We start from the raw sequence: 20,589 nt of genomic DNA on the forward strand, positions 1-20,589 counted from the left end.
ACCACCTACCCGTTTTTTTTCTTTTCTTTCTTCTTCTTTATACATACTACTATAGTAGCTTACTGTAGCAGTCTGCGGTGCTGCTGAGCTGACAGTGTCCAGCAGGTCCGTCATCAGTCATTACATAATAAATATATATACCTGTCCGGCTGCAGTACTAGTGATATTATATATATATATATTGATTTCATCTCATTATCATCCAGTCTATATTAGCAGCAGACACAGTACGGTAGTCCACTGCTGTAGCTACCTCTGTGTCGGCAGTCGCTCGTCCATCCATAATTGTATACCACCTACCCGTGGTTTTTTTTTTTCTTTCTTCTTTATACATACTACTATAGTAGCTTACTGTAGCAGTCTGCGGTGCTGCTGAGCTGACAGTGTCCAGCAGGTCCGTCATCAGTCATTACATAATAAATATATCTACCTGTCCGGCTGCAGTACTAGTGTGATATTATATATATATATATATATTGATTTCATCTCATTATCATTCAGTCTATATTAGCAGCAGACACAGTACGGTAGTCCACGGCTGTAGCTACCTCTGTGTCGGCAGTCGCTCGTCCATCCATAATTGTATACCACCTACCCGTGGTTTTTTTTTTTTTCTTTCTTCTTTATACATACTACTATAGTAGCTTACTGTAGCAGTCTGCGGTGCTGCTGAGCTGACAGTGTCCAGCAGGTCCGTCATCAGTCATTACATAATAAATATATCTACCTGTCCGGCTGCAGTACTAGTGTGATATTATATATATATATATTGATTTCATCTCATTATCATCCAGTCTATATTAGCAGCAGACACAGTACGGTAGTCCACGGCTGTAGCTACCTCTGTGTCGGCAGTCGCTCGTCCATCCATAATTGTATACCACCTACCCGTGGTTTTTTTTTTTTCTTTCTTCTTTATACATACTACTATAGTAGCTTACTGTAGCAGTCTGCGGTGCTGCTGAGCTGACAGTGTCCAGCAGGTCCATCATCAGTCATTACATAATAAATATATATACCTGTCCGGCTGCAGTACTAGTGTGATATTATATATATATATATATTGATTTCATCTCATTATCATCCAGTCTATATTAGCAGCAGACACAGTACGGTAGTCCACGGCTGTAGCTACCTCTGTGTCGGCAGTCGCTCGTCCATCCATAATTGTATACCACCTACCCGTGGTTTTTTTTTTTTTCTTTCTTCTTTATACATACTACTATAGTAGCTTACTGTAGCAGTCTGCGGTGCTGCTGAGCTGACAGTGTCCAGCAGGTCCGTCATCAGTCATTACATAATAAATATATCTACCTGTCCGGCTGCAGTACTAGTGTGATATTATATATATATATATATATATATATATATTGATTTCATCTCATTATCATCCAGTCTATATTAGCAGCAGACACAGTACGGTAGTCCACGGCTGTAGCTACCTCTGTGTCGGCAGTCGCTCGTCCATCCATAATTGTATACCACCTACCCGTGGTTTTTTTTTTTCCTTTCTTCTTTATACATACTACTATAGTAGCTTACTGTAGCAGTCTGCGGTGCTGCTGAGCTGACAGTGTCCAGCAGGTCCGTCATCAGTCATTACATAATAAATATATCTACCTGTCCGGCTGCAGTACTAGTGTGATATTATATATATATATATATATATTGATTTCATCTCATTATCATCCAGTCTATATTAGCAGCAGACACAGTACGGTAGTCCACGGCTGTAGCTACCTCTGTGTCGGCAGTCGCTCATCCATCCATAATTGTATACCACCTACCCGTGGTTCTTTTTTTTTTCTCTTTCTTCTTTATACATACTACTATAGTAGCTTACTGTAGCAGTCTGCGGTGCTGCTGAGCTGACAGTGTCCAGCAGGTCCATCATCAGTCATTACATAATAAATATATATACCTGTCCGGCTGCAGTACTAGTGATATTATATATATATATATATATATATATATATATATATATATATTGATTTCATCTCATTATCATCCAGTCTATATTAGCAGCAGACACAGTACGGTAGTCCACGGCTGTAGCTACCTCTGTGTCGGCAGTCGCTCGTCCATCCATAAGTATACTAGTATCCATCCATCTCCATTGTTTACCTGAGGTGCCTTTTAGTTGTGCCTATTAAAATATGGAGAACAAAAATGTTGAGGTTCCAAAATTAGGGAAAGATCAAGATCCACTTCCACCTCGTGCTGAAGCTGCTGCCACTAGTCATGGCCGAGACGATGAAATGCCAGCAACGTCGTCTGCCAAGGCCGATGCCCAATGTCATAGTACAGAGCATGTAAAATCCAAAACACCAAATATCAGTAAAAAAAGGACTCCAAAATCTAAAATAAAATTGTCGGAGGAGAAGCGTAAACTTGCCAATATGCCATTTACCACACGGAGTGGCAAGGAACGGCTGAGGCCCTGGCCTATGTTCATGGCTAGTGGTTCAGCTTCACATGAGGATGGAAGCACTCAGCCTCTCGCTAGAAAAATGAAAAGACTCAAGCTGGCAAAAGCACCGCAAAGAACTGTGCGTTCTTCGAAATCCCAAATCCACAAGGAGAGTCCAATTGTGTCGGTTGCGATGCCTGACCTTCCCAACACTGGACGTGAAGAGCATGCGCCTTCCACCATTTGCACGCCCCCTGCAAGTGCTGGAAGGAGCACCCGCAGTCCAGTTCCTGATAGTCAGATTGAAGATGTCAGTGTTGAAGTACACCAGGATGAGGAGGATATGGGTGTTGCTGGCGCTGGGGAGGAAATTGACAAGGAGGATTCTGATGGTGAGGTGGTTTGTTTAAGTCAGGCACCCGGGGAGACACCTGTTGTCCGTGGGAGGAATATGGCTGTTGACATGCCTGGTGAAAATACCAAAAAAATCAGCTCTTCGGTGTGGAAGTATTTCAACAGAAATGCGGACAACATTTGTCAAGCCGTGTGTTGCCTTTGTCAAGCTGTAATAAGTAGGGGTAAGGACGTTAACCACCTCGGAACATCCTCCCTTATACGTCACCTGCAGCGCATTCATAATAAGTCAGTGACAAGTTCAAAAACTTTGGGCGACAGCGGAAGCAGTCCACTGACCAGTAAATCCCTTCCTCTTGTAACCAAGCTCACGCAAACCACCCCACCAACTCCCTCAGTGTCAATTTCCTCCTTCCCCAGGAATGCCAATAGTCCTGCAGGCCATGTCACTGGCAATTCTGACGATTCCTCTCCTGCCTGGGATTCCTCCGATGCATCCTTGCGTGTAACGCCTACTGCTGCTGGCGCTGCTGTTGTTGCTGCTGGGAGTCGATGGTCATCCCAGAGGGGAAATCGTAAGACCACTTTTACTACTTCCACCAAGCAATTGACTGTCCAACAGTCCTTTGCAAGGAAGATGAAATATCACAGCAGTCATCCTGCTGCAAAGCGGATAACTGAGGCCTTGGCATCCTGGGTGGTGAGAAACGTGGTTCCGGTATCCATCATTACTGCAGAGCCAACTAGAGACTTGTTGGAGGTACTGTGTCCCCGGTACCAAATACCATCTAGGTTCCATTTCTCTAGGCAGGCGATACCGAAAATGTACACAGACCTCAGAAAAAGAGTCACCAGTGTCCTAAAAAATGCAGCTGTACCCAATGTCCACTTAACCACGGACATGTGGACAAGTGGAGCAGGGCAGGGTCAGGACTATATGACTGTGACAGCCCACTGGGTAGATGTATGGACTCCCGCCGCAAGAACAGCAGCGGCGGCACCAGTAGCAGCATCTCGCAAACGCCAACTCTTTCCTAGGCAGGCTACGCTTTGTATCACCGGTTTCCAGAATACGCACACAGCTGAAAACCTCTTACGGAAACTGAGGAAGTTCATCGCGGAATGGCTTACCCCAATTGGACTCTCCTGTGGATTTGTGGCATCGGACAACGCCAGCAATATTGTGTGTGCATTAAATCTGGGCAAATTCCAGCACGTCCCATGTTTTGCACATACCTTGAATTTGGTGGTGCAGAATTTTTTAAAAAACGACAGGGGCGTGCAAGAGATGCTGTCGGTGGCCAGAAGAATTGCGGGACACTTTCGGCGTACAGGCACCACGTACAGAAGACTGGAGCAACACCAAAAACGCCTGAACCTGCCCTGCCATCATCTGAAGCAAGAAGTGGTAACGAGGTGGAATTCAACCCTATATATGCTTCAGAGGTTGGAGGAGCAGCAAAAGGCCATTCAAGCCTATACAATTCAGCACGATATAGGAGGTGGAATGCACCTGTCTCAAGCGCAGTGGAGAATGATTTCAACGTTGTGCAAGGTTCTGCTGCCCTTTGAACTTGCCACACGTGAAGTCAGTTCAGACACTGCCAGCCTGAGTCAGGTCATTCCCCTCATCAGGCTTTTGCAGAAGAAGCTGGAGACATTGAAGGAGGAGCTAACACGGAGCGATTCCGCTAGGCATGTGGGACTTGTGGATGGAGCCCTTAATTCGCTTAACAAGGATTCACGGGTGGTCAATCTGTTGAAATCAGAGCACTACATTTTGGCCACCGTGCTCGATCCTAGATTTAAAACCTACCTTGGATCTCTCTTTCCGGCAGACACAAGTCTGCTGGGGTTCAAAGACCTGCTGGTGAGAAAATTGTCAAGTCAAGCGGAACGTGACCTGTCAACATCTCCTCCTTCACATTCTCCCGCAACTGGGGGTGCGAGGAAAAGGCTCAGAATTCCGAGCCCACCCGCTGGCGGTGATGCAGGGCAGTCTGGAGCGACTGCTGATGCTGACATCTGGTCCGGACTGAAGGACCTGTCAACGATTACGGACATGTCGTCTACTGTCACTGCATATGATTCTCTCCCCATTGAAAGAATAGTGGAGGATTATATGAGTGACCGCATCCAAGTAGGCACGTCACACAGTCCGTACTTATACTGGCAGGAAAAAGAGGCAATTTGGAGGCCCTTGCACAAACTGGCTTTATTCTACCTAAGTTGCCCTCCCACAAGTGTGTACTCCGAAAGAGTGTTTAGTGCCGCCGCTCACCTTGTCAGCAATCTGCGTACGAGGTTACTTCCAGAAAATGTGGAGAAGATGATGTTCATTAAAATGAATTATAATCAATTCCTCCGTGGAGACATTGACCAGCAGCAATTGCCTCCACAAAGTACACAGGGAGCTGAGATGGTGGATTCCAGTGGGGACGAATTGATAATCTGTGAGGAGGGGGATGTACACGGTGATATATCGGAGGATGATGATGAGGTGGACATCTTGCCTCTGTAGAGCCAGTTTGTGCAAGGAGAGATTAATTGCTTCTTTTTTGGTGGGGGTCCAAACCAACCCGTCATTTCAGTCACAGTCGTGTGGCAGACCCTGTCACTGAAATGATGGGTTGGTTAAAGTGTGCATGTCCTGTTTATACAACATAAGGGTGGGTGGGAGGGCCCAAGGACAATTCCATCTAGCACCTCTTTTTTCTTTAATTTTTCTTTGCGTCATGTGCTGTTTGGGGAGTGTTTTTTGGAAGGGCCATCCTGCGTGACACTGCAGTGCCACTCCTAGATGGGCCAGGTGTTTGTGTCGGCCACTAGGGTCGCTTATCTTACTCACACAGCTACCTCATTGCGCCTCTTTTTTTCTTTGCGTCATGTGCTGTTTGGGGAGTGTTTTTTGGAAGGGCCATCCTGCGTGACACTGCAGTGCCACTCCTAGATGGGCCCGGTGTTTGTGTCGGCCACTAGGGTCGCTTATCTTACTCACACAGCTACCTCATTGCGCCTCTTTTTTTCTTTGCGCCATGTGCTGTTTGGGGAGTATTTTTTGGAAGGGCCATCCTGCGTGACACTGCAGTGCCACTCCTAGATGGGCCCGGTGTTTGTGTCGGCCACTAGGGTCGCTTATCTTACTCACACAGCTACCTCATTGCGCCTCTTTTTTTCTTTGCGTCATGTGCTGTTTGGGGAGTGTTTTTTGGAAGGGCCATCCTGCGTGACACTGCAGTGCCACTCCTAGATGGGCCCGGTGTTTGTGTCGGCCACTAGGGTCGCTTATCTTACTCACACAGCTACCTCATTGCGCCTCTTTTTTTCTTTGCGTCATGTGCTGTTTGGGGAGTGTTTTTTTGGAAGGGCCATCCTGCGTGACACTGCAGTGCCACTCCTAGATGGGCCCGGTGTTTGTGTCGGCCACTAGGGTCGCTTATCTTACTCACACAGCTACCTCATTGCGCCTCTTTTTTTCTTTGCGTCATGTGCTGTTTGGGGAGTGTTTTTTGGAAGGGCCATCCTGCATGACACTGCAGTGCCACTCCTAGATGGGCCAGGTGTTTGTGTCGGCCACTAGGGTCGCTTAGCTTACTCACACAGCTACCTCATTGCGCCTCTTTTTTTCTTTGCGTCATGTGCTGTTTGGGGAGTGTTTTTTGGAAGGGCCATCCTGCGTGACACTGCAGTGCCACTCCTAGATGGGCCCGGTGTTTGTGTCGGCCACTAGGGTCGCTTATCTTACTCACACAGCTACCTCATTGCGCCTCTTTTTTTCTTTGCGTCATGTGCTGTTTGGGGAGTGTTTTTTGGAAGGGCCATCCTGCGTGACACTGCAGTGCCACTCCTAGATGGGCCCGGTGTTTGTGTCGGCCACTAGGGTCGCTTAGCTTAGTCATCCAGCGACCTCGGTGCAAATTTTAGGACTAAAAATAATATTGTGAGGTGTGAGGTATTCAGAATAGACTGAAAATGAGTGGAAATTATGGTTTTTGAGGTTAATAATACTTTGGGATCAAAATGACCCCCAAATTCTATGATTTAAGCTGTTTTTTAGTGTTTTTTGAAAAAAACACCCGAATCCAAAACACACCCGAATCCGACAAAAAAAATTCGGTGAGGTTTTGCCAAAACGCGGTCGAACCCAAAACACGGCCGCGGAACCGAACCCAAAACCAAAACACAAAACCCGAAAAATTTCAAGTGCACATCTCTACAAAAAATGACACTGTGCTCTCTAGACCTGCTTCTAGATTATTTATGAAAATGTTGAACAATAGTGGTCCAAGTACAGACCCCTGTGGCACACCACTGAGTACCTCAGTCCATTTTGAAAAAGTTCCATTTACCACCACTCGCTGCTCCCTTTTATCCAACCAATTACTCACCCAAGTGCATTATTTTCTTAACTTGTAGATTAGTCTCATGTGAGGTACTGTACCGAAATCTTTAACAAAGTCTAAAAAGATTACATCCACCTCTTTACCCTGATCTAGGTTTGCACTAACTGTTTCATAAAAGCCTATTAAGTTAGTTTGACATGATCTATCCTTCACAAATCCATGTTGGTTCCTATTAATAACCTTATTGGTTTCAAGGAACTCCTGTATTCCATCCCTTAAAATACCTTCCAGTACTTTCCCCACTATAGATGTAAGGTTTACTGGTCTATAATTACCCAGTTCAGATTTACTTCCCTTTTTAAATATGGCTACTACTTCTGCTAAACGCCAGTCTTTGGGAACCATGCCTGATGGAAGTGAGTCCATGAAAATTAAATATAGGGGTCTTGCTAATTCGGAGTGTAGCTCCATGAGAACCCTTGGGTGAATTCCATCAAATAATTTTTTTATCTGTCACAGACTTTTTCCTCACTTAAATAAGCACTTTGCAGAGGGACATCCTCACTGCTGAGGTTATACGTCAATCCCGCCATCTGGTACTCTCTTGTGAATACTGATGAGAAAAACTTGTTTAATTCTTCCGCTACGTCAAAGTTGTCATTGATTAGGACGCCTAACTTGCCTTTTAAAAGGGGCCTATACTCTCTTTCTTTAATCTTTTGCTGTTGATGTATTTAAAAAACTTTGGGGTCAGATTTACTTTCCTTTGCTATTAGCTTTTCCGTTTCTATTTTTGACGCTCGGATTTCTTTTTTGCATATTGAGAATGTTAGAAAGAGCAGCAGGGAGAAGAATAATGTGAAAAGATCACAGAGTAAAGGCGAGACAAAAACTGCTGAGGGTGAGTCCAGTTATTTGTTTGCAGGTAAATATGTGTTTTACATGCAGAGCTTTGTTTATATGCATATCTCAGGCCCTACCTCCTGCTGTAAAAGCTGCTAAGCACTGACTTCTATTGATATATGCTCCTTGCTCACGGCCTCTCCCGTGTCACACCTGTCTGTTTGTTACTCCCCTTTCGATTGTAAGCTCTAGCAAGCAGAGTTCTCATCCCTCATGTGCTTTTCCTTCTCTCACTTATACCATCATCTACTCCTCACTGCCTACAACGGCACCAAACCTTTGGGTATGACTGACCCATTGCTGATTTGGGTCTTATCACTGCTGATGCAAAAATGTTTATGTACCATGACCTGCAATGTTCTGTACTATAAGTCATGTTTTGTTTTTTGCTGAATGTTCATGCTGTTCCATTTTACTGTATGTACGTTGTAAGGTGCTGCAGTGCAGACTCCTTGTGGATAATAAAATGACTGCCAATGCTTATCACCCTTTAAAGAAAAGGCAAGCAAGCCTGGTATTTGAAGGTGAATAAATATGAAGAGGGTTTATATGCACATTTTTGTTGTTGTTTTGCTGGCAGAGCCGGCCTTAGGCATAGGCAAACTAGGCAAATGCCTAGGGGCACAAGCAGCTTCTTCTGATTAAAATGATATGCAGCATGCCTATATTCTGTGTGTGACTGCGGCTCTATCTGCATACGAAATGCATTACTAATGTGCAGCATTATGTGTATAAGGTGCAGTGGCGTAACTAGAAATTTTTCTCCCCCAAGCCAAAAAATTCTTCGGCGCCCCCCCCCCCCCCCCCCCTCATGCTCCATATTTGGGAGCAAGAAAGGGATAAATATGCGCGCGCCTAAGGCGCGCGCACCAAAAAAAGGGGCGTGGTTTCGTTGGAATGGGCGTGGTTTTGCATAAAGGGGCGTGGCATTGCAGGAAAAGACTACCTTATACCCCAGTTTTGCAACCTGCACGCCCATACGTTAGCCACCACAGGAAAGAAAAATAATCCTGATTCATGCCCCTTACATTATTTGTCATTTTTCCTCCTTATAGTAATGCCCAGTATACATTATGCCACATACTGCAATGGCCCTTAGACATTATGCCGCACACAATAATGCACATGACACAATATGCACACACTGTAATGCCTGTGACACATTATGCCACACACCGTAATGCCTGTGACACATTATGCCACACACCGTAATGCCTGTGACACATTATGACAGGAATCGCAATGCCCGTTATACATTATGCTACACACTGCAATGCCCCTGATACATTATAGCACATACAATGTCTGTGACACATTATGACACACATCGCAATGTCCGTGACACATTATGCCACACACTGCAATGCCCGATACATTATAGCACATACAATGCCTGTGACACATTATGCCACACACTGCAATGACCTTGAGACATTATACCACAATGCCCGTTATATAGTATACCATACACCGTAATGCCTGTGACACACACCGCAATGCCCTGCCCGTTATACCCTATGCCACACACTGCAATGCCCGTTATGTATTATGCCACACTGCAATGACCCTGAGACATTATACCACATACCACAATGCCCGTGATATAGTATACCACACCCCGTAATGCCTGACACATTATGACACACACCGCAATGTCCGTGATACATTATGCCACACACTGCAATGACCCTGAGACATTATACCACATATCACAATGCCCACGATATAGTATACCATACACCGTAATGCCTGTGACACATTATGACACACACCGCAATGTCCGTGATACATTATGCCACACACCGTAATGCCCATTACACATTAAGTCCTACAGTAAGGCTTCTAATTACTTTTCAGTTACCTGCTCGTTGTCAGGGGTTTCATGCACTGGGTGTCATGCTCGTTGCCAGGGGTTTCATGCTCTTGGTTCCATGCACGGTGCCAGGGGTTTTCATGCTCAGGGTGTCATGCTTGTTGCCAGGGGTTTCATGCACTGGGTGTCATGCTCGTTGCCAGGTGTTTCATGCACTGGGTGTCATGCTCGTTGCCAGGTGTTTCATGCACTGGGTGTCATGCTCGTTGCTAGGAGGTAGTCCTTGTTGCTAGGGCTGTGCTCCCAGTGCCACATATGTCCCCAGTGCCAGATATTCCCCCACGGTGCCAGGTACTCACATGCCCCAGTGCCAAATATAGCCCCCCTCCCCCATGTGCCAGGTACACATATACCCCCCCAGTGCCACATATGCCCCCAGTGCCAGATATCCCCCCCCCAGTGCCACATATGCCCCCAGTGCCAGATATGCCCCCAGTGCCATATATTCCCCCCCAGTGCCAGATATGCCCCCAGTGCCGGATATTCCCCCCCGTGCCATATATGTCCCCAGTGCCAGATATTCCCCCCCAGTGCCATATATGCCCCCAGTGCCAGATATTCCCCCCAAGTGCCATATATGCCCCAGTGCCAGATATCCCCCCCAGTGCCAGATATTCCCCCCAGTGCCATATATGCCCCAGTGCCAGATATTCTCCCCCCCCCCAGTGCCATATATGCCCCCAGTGCCAGATATTCCCCCCCCCCGTGCCATATATGCCCCCAGTGCCAGATATTCCCCCCCAGTGCCATATATGCCCCCAGTGCCAGATATTCCCCCCCAGTGCCATATATGCCCCCAGTGCCAGATATTCCCCCCCAGTGCCATATATGCCCCCAGTGCCAGATATTCCCCCCAAGTGCCATATATGCCCCAGTGCCAGATATCCCCCCCAGTGCCATATATGCCCCAGTGCCAGATATCCCCCCCAGTGCCAGATATCCCCCCCCCCAGTGCCATATATGCCCCAGTGCCAGATATCCCCCCCAGTGCCAGATATTCCCCCCCCCCCCAGTGCCATATATGCCCCCAGTGCCAGATATTCCCCCCAAGTGCCATATATGCCCGTGCCAGATATCCCCCCCAGTGCCAGATATCCCCCCCAGTGCCAGATATTCCCCCCAAGTGCCAGATATTCCCCCCAAGTGCCAGATATTCCCCCCAAGTGCCAGATATTCTCCCCAGTGCCAGATATTCACCCCCGTGCCATATATGGCCCCAGTGCCAGATATTCCCCCCCAGTGCCATATATGCCCCCAGTGCCAGATATTCCCCCCCCCAGGGCCATATATGCCCCCAGTGCCAGATATCCCCCCCCAGTGCCATATATGCCCCCAGTGCCAGATATTCCCCCCAAGTGCCATATATGCCCCAGTGCCAGATATCACCCCCAGTGCCACATATGCTCCCAGTGCCAGATATGCCCCCCCAGTGCCATATATGCCCCCAGTGCCAGATATTCCCCCCCAGTGCCATATATGCCCCCAGTGCCAGATATTCCCCCCCAGTGCCATATATGCCCCCAGTGCCAGATATTCCCCCCAAGTGCCATATATGCCCCAGTGCCAGATATCCCCCCCAGTGCCAGATATCCCCCCCCAGTGCCAGATATGCCCCAGTGCCAGATATCCCCCCCAGTGCCAGATATCCCCCCCCCCAGTGCCATATATGCCCCCAGTGCCAGATATTCCCCCCAAGTGCCATATATGCCCGTGCCAGATATCCCCCCCCAGTGCCAGATATTCCCCCCAAGTGCCATATATGCCCCAGTGCCAGATATTCTCCCCAGTGCCAGATATTCCCCCCCGTGCCATATATGGCCCCAGTGCCAGATATTCCCCCCCAGTGCCATATATGCCCCCAGTGCCAGATATTCCCCCCCAGTGCCATATATGCCCCCAGTGCCAGATATCCCCCCCAGTGCCATATATGCCCCCAGTGCCAGATATTCCCCCCAAGTGCCATATATGCCCCAGTGGCAGATATCACCCCCAGTGCCACATATGCCCCCAGTGCCAGATATGCCCTCCCAGTGCCACATATGCCCCCAGTGCCAGATATTCCCCCCCGTGCCATATATGCCCCCAGTGCCAGATATTCCCCCCCAGTGCCATATATGCCCCCAGTGCCAGATATTCCCCCCAAGTGCCATATATGCCCCAGTGCCAGATATTCCCCCCAAGTGCCATATATGCCCCAGTGCCAGATATTCTCCCCAGTGCCAGATATTCCCCCCCGTGCCATATATGCCCCCAGTGCCAGATATTCCCCCCCAGTGCCATATATGCCCCCAGTGCCAGATATTCCCCCCCAGTGCCATATATGCCCCCAGTGCCAGATATCCCCCCCCAGTGCCATATATGCCCCCAGTGCCAGATATTCCCCCCAAGTGCCATATATGCCCCAGTGCCAGATATCACCCCCAGTGCCAGATATTCCCCCCAAGTGCCACATATGCCCCAGTGCCAGATATCCCCCCCAGTGCCAGATATCCCCCCCAGTGCCATATATGCCCCAGTGCCAGATATCCCCCCAGTGCCAGATATCCCCCCCCCCCCCTAGTGCCAGATATGCCCCCAGTGCCATATATTCCCCCCCAGTGCCAGATATGCCCCCAGTGCCGGATATTCCCCCCCGTGCCATATATGTCCCCAGTGCCAGATATTCCCCCCCAGTGCCATATATGCCCCCAGTGCCAGATATTCCCCCCAAGTGCCATATATGCCCCAGTGCCAGATATCCCCCCCAGTGCCAGATATTCCCCCCAGTGCCATATATGCCCCAGTGCCAGATATTCTCCCCCCCCCAGTGCCATATATGCCCCCAGTGCCAGATATTCCCCCCCCCCGTGCCATATATGCCCCCAGTGCCAGATATTCCCCCCCAGTGCCATATATGCCCCCAGAGCCAGATATTCCCCCCCAGTGCCATATATGCCCCCAGTGCCAGATATTCCCCCCCAGTGCCATATATGCCCCCAGTGCCAGATATTCCCCCCAAGTGCCATATATGCCCCAGTGCCAGATATCCCCCCCAGTGCCAGATATTCCCCCCAAGTGCCATATATGCCCCAGTGCCAGATATCCCCCCCAGTGCCAGATATCCCCCCCAGTGCCAGATATTCCCCCCAAGTGCCATATATGCCCCCAGTGCCAGATATTCCCCCCCAGTGCCATATATGCCCCCAGTGCCAGATATTCCCCCCCAGTGCCATATATGCCCCCAGTGCCAGATATCCCCCCCAGTGCCATATATGCCCCCAGTGCCAGATATTCCCCGCAAGTGCCATATATGCCCCAGTGCCAGATATCCCCCCCAGTGCCAGATATTCCCCCCAAGTGCCATATATGCCCCAGTGCCAGATATCCCCCCCAGTGCCAGATATTCCCCCCAAGTGCCATATATGCTCCAGTGCCAGATATCCCCCCCAGTGCCAGATATTCTCCCCCCCCAGTGCCATATATGCCCCCAGTGCCAGATATTTCTTTACCCCCCCGTCGCCGCCGCCGCCGCTGCTTTTTGGAGGGACACGGAGGGCAGCATGTGCCTCTCCTGTGTCCCTCCTGCTGCATCATCTCCGGCGGCCGCGGGTCTAATAGGGGGAAGTGCCGTCCGTGAGCCAATTAGCGCTCACGGACGGCACTTCCCCCTATTAGACCCGCGGCCGCCGGAGATGATGCAGCAGGAGGGACACAGGAGAGGCTGTGCCCTCCGTGTCCCTCCAACAAGCGGCGAGGGAAGGAGAAAGCAGACTGACATGCGGACGCTCGTCCGCATGTCAGTCTGCTGTAAATCAGTGGCGCCCCCGCAGCCCCTCGCCCCCAAGCCACCGCGAGGACTGCGGGGGCAGTAGTTACGCCACTGATAAGGTGTACTACAGTACTTGGTGGCGAAACATATAGAAAGGGCACTACTGTGTGGTCTAATGTAAATAAAGAGCAATATGGTGTGGTGTACTGTGAATAAGGGGCACTACTGTGAGGAGTATCGTGGTACTACTGTGTGATGTAACAAGAATAAGAGACACTATTGCAGGATATAATCTGAATAAAGTTGCAATACTGTGTGGCGTAATTTCAACTGGGGGTATTATTGTGTGGCTATGCCCCTTCCCAGCAAGAACATGCAATGTTTTGGGCTACACACTGAATGTGCACACTGTTCCTATTTAAAATATAGGGGGTAGAAGCACCAAAATGAGGAATGCTATGGGTGAGGGGTGATGGTGCTGGGAAAGGGGGAAAGGGTGAGAGGTGGAACTAGTGTCTGTACAAGGGGGCACCAGCCAAAATCTTGCCTAGGGCATCACATTGGTTAGGGCTGGCTCTGTTTGCTGGAAAATACTTATTTTTTATGCATAAACTGCAAAGCTTATATACCAAGCAAACAATAAGTGTTTTATACTGTAGGTTTATAAAAGGCTAATTAAATGCAGAAAGGGGAAAATTATTAGTACAATGGCATACCTCCCAAATGTTCCAATTCCAGAGAGACCATCTTAATTTGTAGGCTGTTGTTGCTGTCTTAGCTTGAGCATACCTCCCAACTGTCCCAATTCTAGCGGGACAGTCTCGCTATTTGGACACTGTCCCACTGTACCACCCACATGTCACAGTGTTCCCCATCAATCAGTGAGTGTGTGTGTGTGTGGGGGGGGGGGGGGGGCACTGATATATAATGCAGGCACCCATACCTTATAATACTTATTATTACACCCAATGTGTTGACTACATACTTTAACTGTGCATCTAACTTTATACACACGTGTGTCATGCTGGATCACACGCACAGTACTACAGGACAATTTCAGCGGAGATCACAGTCCGGCAGAAATGCCCTTTATACAGTCTTGTCGGCGGCTCCCCTGGGACTTACAGGGCCCTAAGCAGCCGCTTTTGTTGCCTTGTGGTAAAACCTACTATACTGAAGTGTCCTTGCCATGGCTGCAGCCTATGGCCAATCCTCTCTTGATACTACCGCTGCGGAGCATCATGATTTGACATGCGCCAGAGAGTCATTGCAAAGCAACAGCTGCACTGCTTGTATGTGATACCAGCACTCCTCCAACCTGCCTCCACCAGATGCCGCGCTGCTCCTCCCAGTACCCACTGTCAGAAAGACGCTCAGCCTCTTTTCCACGCAGCCTGCCGACTAGTACCACAAGGGATCGGGACTGCAATCCCGATAGTCCACACCTGATGGTGGCCCTGTATACAAGTGCCTAAGAGTTATGATTTCTTCACACATGCACATCTGTGTTGCATGGGTATAAAAGTAGACCATAATCTATACAGTATATATCAATGAGTTCAAAGAAACAGAAACTCACTTTCTTTTGATACCAAGATATTGCATCTCTATTTTCAACAGCCATTCTGCTATCCTTTCATTGGAAATTCTATCTCTACACCTCGGTAGGATATTGAGCGTTGCATGGACCTAAAACTGGATAAAAACAGGGAACATGAGATAATGTCTGACTGAGAGGAAAGTGAAACAACAGCCTATTGTTTTCTACACCATGTTCCTGGTTTACAGTTGAATGCAAGTTACAGTACAATTCTCAGGTTCAAAACTTTACTTTGCTTTACAATAAAACATAAAAGAAAAAAGTGAATAAATCTCAATGGCTAAGATCAGCAGCGCTGTATAAGTAAACGTTAATAATATGTAAATAAAGAAACCTATAAAACATGTAATGGTGGGATGTGTGACATGCTTAGCACAAGGCTGAATTTCCAAGGAAAAGGGAAATTAGGCCCTCAAGAACAATGTGCCAGCCCTCTAGGAAAAAACAATGGGCCTAATTCAGACCTGATCGTAGATGTGCTAAATTTAGCATATCTACGAACAGTCTTCAGACATGCGGGGGGATGCCCAGCACAGGGCTAGTCCGCCCCGCATGTCAGGACCGTACTGCACATGTGTAGTACGGGTACAGAGCATGCGCAAAGTACCGAACATTGATACTTGCTGCATGAGCCACTACTCCATCCACATCTGAATGAGGGCCTATATGTGGTGCTACAAGTCCAAGCACACCTTGGCAGCCATTAACTGCTTATAATACTACATGTGCCAGCCTCATAATAAAGTACACATAGATAATACAAAATAGTAAATTCACAGACACTGTGACAAAGTACTTTTAGTAATTATTCCCATGTTTAATAAGGTGCCTAAATCCTTGGAGAGCTTCTTCCTTTTACTCTGTAAAGGGCATATTTATTAAAATCCCTGCAAAATCTACGGATCTCTTAGATGTAACAAGTAAAGACTGCAGCTGATATACCTGATCTCTGCAGCGGCCCCTCCATTTCCGACAGCAAGAGCAACAGTATCTATCATTTTTCTTTTTTGGACGCTCTGTCCCGAAGCCCTAACATTTACACGCCGCTGTAATGGCAACTCACCCTCTTCCCAGGTAATTGAACTGAGCCCTATGACCATTAACCAACTAAAAAAAAAAAATCTGATCAAGGAGGACAAGAGGAGGTGTTGCCTATAGCAACCAACCAGATTCTAGCTATCATTTATCTAAGACACTGATTGGTTGCAACTTCTCAACTTTAGAAGGCATCTGTCTGTGCGGGTGGTGGGAGGGAGCGACTCCACTGATTGGGCTCCCCCACCTCAATTTGCACCTGGCTTCGCTGCGCTACAAATACTGTTTTATTAGTGTTCCTGAAGATGGTGTGGTCATGTCTCCCAAGAATAGGCCATACCCCAAAATATTACCATGACCCCACAGAGCACTCTTACAGCCCCCTACCACTGGCGGCGGCACAATAAAGATTGTTTTGTGGGGTCCAGAGGCAGTGTGCTTGACATCATGATGCCAAGATGCCTGCAAAGATGGAGCAGCAGACTCATCATACAGCAATAGGTAAGTGTGGGCTGAGCAGGGCTGCGGGGACCAGTGTTGGGCTGGAGTTAAAGTGAAACAAATCGGGAATAGTGCTAAAGACATGGGCTATGGAAACAGAGGATGATGAGGCTGAGAGACACAGAGGGAGAGTCTGAGAGCCACAGGCGAAAGGGGTGAGAGACCACAGGACCGTCTTAACAGCAGTGTAGGCCCCTGGGCAAAGCAATGTACTGGGGCCCCTAACCATCCTCCAGCGGTAGGGGTGGGGGTGCTATCAGTGGCAGCGGGCAGTAAGGGGTGTTCTATCTTCCACTCTGCATGTAGGATCTGGAGCAGTAATTACTGCTAATTACTTTTCTGCACAGATGGGGCAGGAGGAAGAACACTTAACTGTAGAAGAGGGCATTGGGCTGAATGAAGGGGCCCTAGTACATGACTTCCAGGGAGGGGTGGATAGTGGAGTGGGCTTAATAGTCATCATTTTCCAGTGGGAGGGCAGCTTGCTTGACTGCAAATATCTCCAGTTCCAGGAAATAGATTTCTAGGTTTTAATTAGCTATAAAAACAAAACAAAAACAAAAAAAACTAGTGGGTCCCACTTTTCAGGAGGTACTGGGTACTAGGGGATCAGAGTTCAGGAGCAAGAGCAATCCATCAACGAAAATATAAAACTGCATAACAGGCAGGGACCAGCTGCTTGAAGACTGATATCTCTGGATCTAGGCACAGTAGAGACAAGCTGCCAGTGTCCACCAAAAGGGGAGAGTACCAGCTTTTTGGAGTATAGAAAAACTCTAAAAGGTGGGTACACAATGATAGATATATCTGCAGATCAATTGATCTGCAAATATATCTATGGACGGATAAAAGCATACTCACTGCCCGATCCGTCGGGGACTGATGTCACGAACTGGGCGGGCATGTACATACGTCTGCCCAGTTCAGCTGTCAATCACTGCCGGCTGCCGCAGCATGTGTACGGGCGGTCACCAATATATCGGTAGATATATTGGCCGTCGGCTGTGCTGAAGGGTGGACGCGATATGTCTGTGAACGACGGAGTTCACAGAAATATTGCCTGTATACACTGGCTGACGGACCCGCGATATATTAGCCGTTCAATAGAACGCCTGATATATCGGCCAGTGTGTACGGGCCATAAGTCAGACAGAACCCAAGATATCTGGCTGTGAAGAGCAATTAACAGGTATCTCCGGTTCCCCCTGGCCGATTTTCAAAAATCTGTCACAACCGGAAAAAGGGGACCTTCAGCTATCAGCCTAGGGCCATTATACTCCTGGGGCCCTTGGGCAACTGCCCATTGAGCTCATACGAAAAGAGGGCCCTGAGAGACCCAAAGCAGATAAAGCTGAGAGACACAGAGGGGGAGGCTGAAAGACACAGGTGGGTAGGCTGAGAGACAAACTGGAGGGGTAATGAGGCTAAGAGACACAGAGGGGAAGGCTGGGAACACAGAGAGGGAGACAGAGACCCAGGGAGATGGTGTGGCTGAGAGACACGGCTGAGAAACATGGGCGATAGTGTGGCTTAGAGACATGGGGGGACGATGTGGCTCAAAGGCACAGGGGGTTAGGAGATTGGAGTGATGGAGCAGGAGGCTGGGGAACACAAGAGGCATGGGGTTTGAGAGACACAGTGGACAGGAGGCTGAAAGGGATACAGGGGGTGGCACAAGGGACACAAGACTGAGTGACTGATTCCTACACAAACATGCATCTTCCAGACCATGTGATCTCATACATGAACAGTGAATACTGACTGAAGACACTGTCTACCCAGGGAGGGTCAGTTTCCTCAGAGACATGCCCCTTGTGACATGTTGCCACACTCATTTTTAGAGTACCACTAAAACAAATTTTCTATGGTACTTGCACCACTGGTGTCCAAACACACATATCCTCAAATAGTTCCAAATAGTGTCACTGGAGTGCCACAGTGACTAAGCCGCACCGTACATCCCGTGACATAGTTTGTGTCTTGTTTACATATCTAACAAGACAAAAGTATAATACAAGAGTACTCACCCTGGACACTACCAATAGCATTGTATGCAGAAGCCGTATGCAACTAGTACCCTAACTAACCTGAGGAAGTAGGGAAAAGCACACAAGGACCAACACGGTGAGCCATGTCATGCATCCCACCATGCAGTGTTGTCCTTAATCTTGTAACTTTATTCCATCTCCATTGCTACAAAAATAGTTATCCTAAGTGCTCAGTACACTGGAAAAGGCTACAATCCAATAAAGATGCTAAATGAAGAAATAATTCTGAAAGTCCAGGAATCACGAAACGTGGCAGAGTGTCTATGTCAAACTATTTGTCTTGCACCACATGGCAAAGAATGGATGGGTGAATGAGGACAGATCTGCACCCATTCGCACCTGTTCGTCCTTTGGGGGTAATTCAAAGTTGATCACAGCAGCAAATTTGTTAGCATTTGGGCAAAACCATGTGCACTGCAGGGGGGGGGGGGCAGATATAACGTGCAGAGAGAGTTGGATTTTGGTGGGGTGTGTTCAAACTGAAATCTAAATTGCAGTGTAAAAATAAAGCAGACAGTATTTACCCTGCACAGAAACAATATAACCAGAGGTGTAGCTAGGCACCATGGTGCCCGGGCAAGGGTATGTTTTGGCGCCCCCTCCACTTTACTGTATTGGGTGAATGTTACATTTGAATTGAAAAAAATATTTTAAAATATTAAATTGGTGACAGGGCTGGTTCTAGAATTTGTGGAGCTCAGGGTGAAAGTTTCCTTTGTACGCTCCTACTGTATGTTAATAAAAAATACAGGGGTGTGGCTTCAAGGGGAAGGGGTGTGGCCACATAATTATTCCAATTCAGATTACACAGCACAGTATTGTCTGTTATTCACATTACACCGCACAGCATTGTCTGTTATTCACATTACACCGCACAGTAGTGTCCGTTATTCACATTACACCACACAGTAGTGTCCGTTATTCACGTTACACCACACAGTAGTATCCGTTATTCACATTACACCCCACAGTAGTGTCCGTTATTCACATTACACCACACAGTAGTATCCGTTATTCACATTACACCACACAGTAGTACTCCTCTTATACACTGTACTCCACACAGTAGAGCATCTTATACAAGTTACACAACACAGTAGAGCGCCTTATATACGTTATGACACACTAGAGACGCTTATACATGTTACTAAGCAGCTTCTAATGCAGAGAGAGGTGCTTCAACAGCCGGGGCAGAGATATGTGCTGCTGCAGCAGCCGGGACACAGAGAGAGGTGCTGAAGCAGCTGGGGCATAAAGAGGTGCTGCAGCATCAGGGGCAGAGAGTGGTGCTGCAGGACAGAAGTAACCCTGCTGCAAAATTACAAGCAGACAGTGAGACATATAAAGAGGGTGGCAGAGCTACAGCATGTGCCTCTGTCAGTGTCTCCTGCTGTCGCCACTGACCTACCCTGTTCCTTATTGAGTCTCCGAGTCTGAGTCAGTGTGCACCTCTCTGCTTCTCCTCCTCCTCCTGCTCTGCAGCTGCCTGTACAGCGGCACGCGGTATAGCAGGCGAAGGAAGGGGGGAGTCAGGTGGCAGCACTCCCTCTAACTTTTCCAGAGCCACCCTCGCTACACCCCTGAATATAACCCACCCAAATCTAACTCTCTCTGCAAATGTTATATCTGCCACACCTGCAGTGCACATGGTTTTGCCCAACTGCTAACAAATTTGCTGCTGAGATCAACTCTCAATTACCCCCTTTGTGCTGTCTCTAACTATACAATTATTACATGGTTTCTACATGCTCTGGACTGTATATTTATACCTACT

At 48.0% G+C, this 20,589-nt stretch overlaps 1 protein-coding gene across 4 annotated transcripts in view; it reads right to left on the reverse strand.

Annotated features, from left to right (window-relative positions):
- PHTF1 (putative homeodomain transcription factor 1) overlaps positions 1 to 20,589 on the reverse strand; it is a 281,464-nt gene that overhangs the window by 237,121 nt on the left and 23,754 nt on the right. For 3 of the 4 annotated variants that reach the window (XM_063955405.1, XM_063955404.1, XM_063955403.1), the window contains exon 2: positions 15,211 to 15,326. The exons of the other annotated variant lie outside the window; for it this stretch is intronic. In XM_063955405.1, coding sequence (XP_063811475.1) covers positions 15,211 to 15,255 — 45 coding nt within the window. In that variant the 5' untranslated portion in view covers positions 15,256 to 15,326. The remainder of the gene's footprint in view (positions 1 to 15,210; positions 15,327 to 20,589) is intronic. 4 annotated transcript variants of the gene reach the window in all.

The sequence above is a fragment of the Pseudophryne corroboree genome, chromosome 2 (assembly GCF_028390025.1).
Source record: "Pseudophryne corroboree isolate aPseCor3 chromosome 2, aPseCor3.hap2, whole genome shotgun sequence".
Lineage (NCBI taxonomy): Eukaryota > Metazoa > Chordata > Amphibia > Anura > Myobatrachidae > Pseudophryne > Pseudophryne corroboree.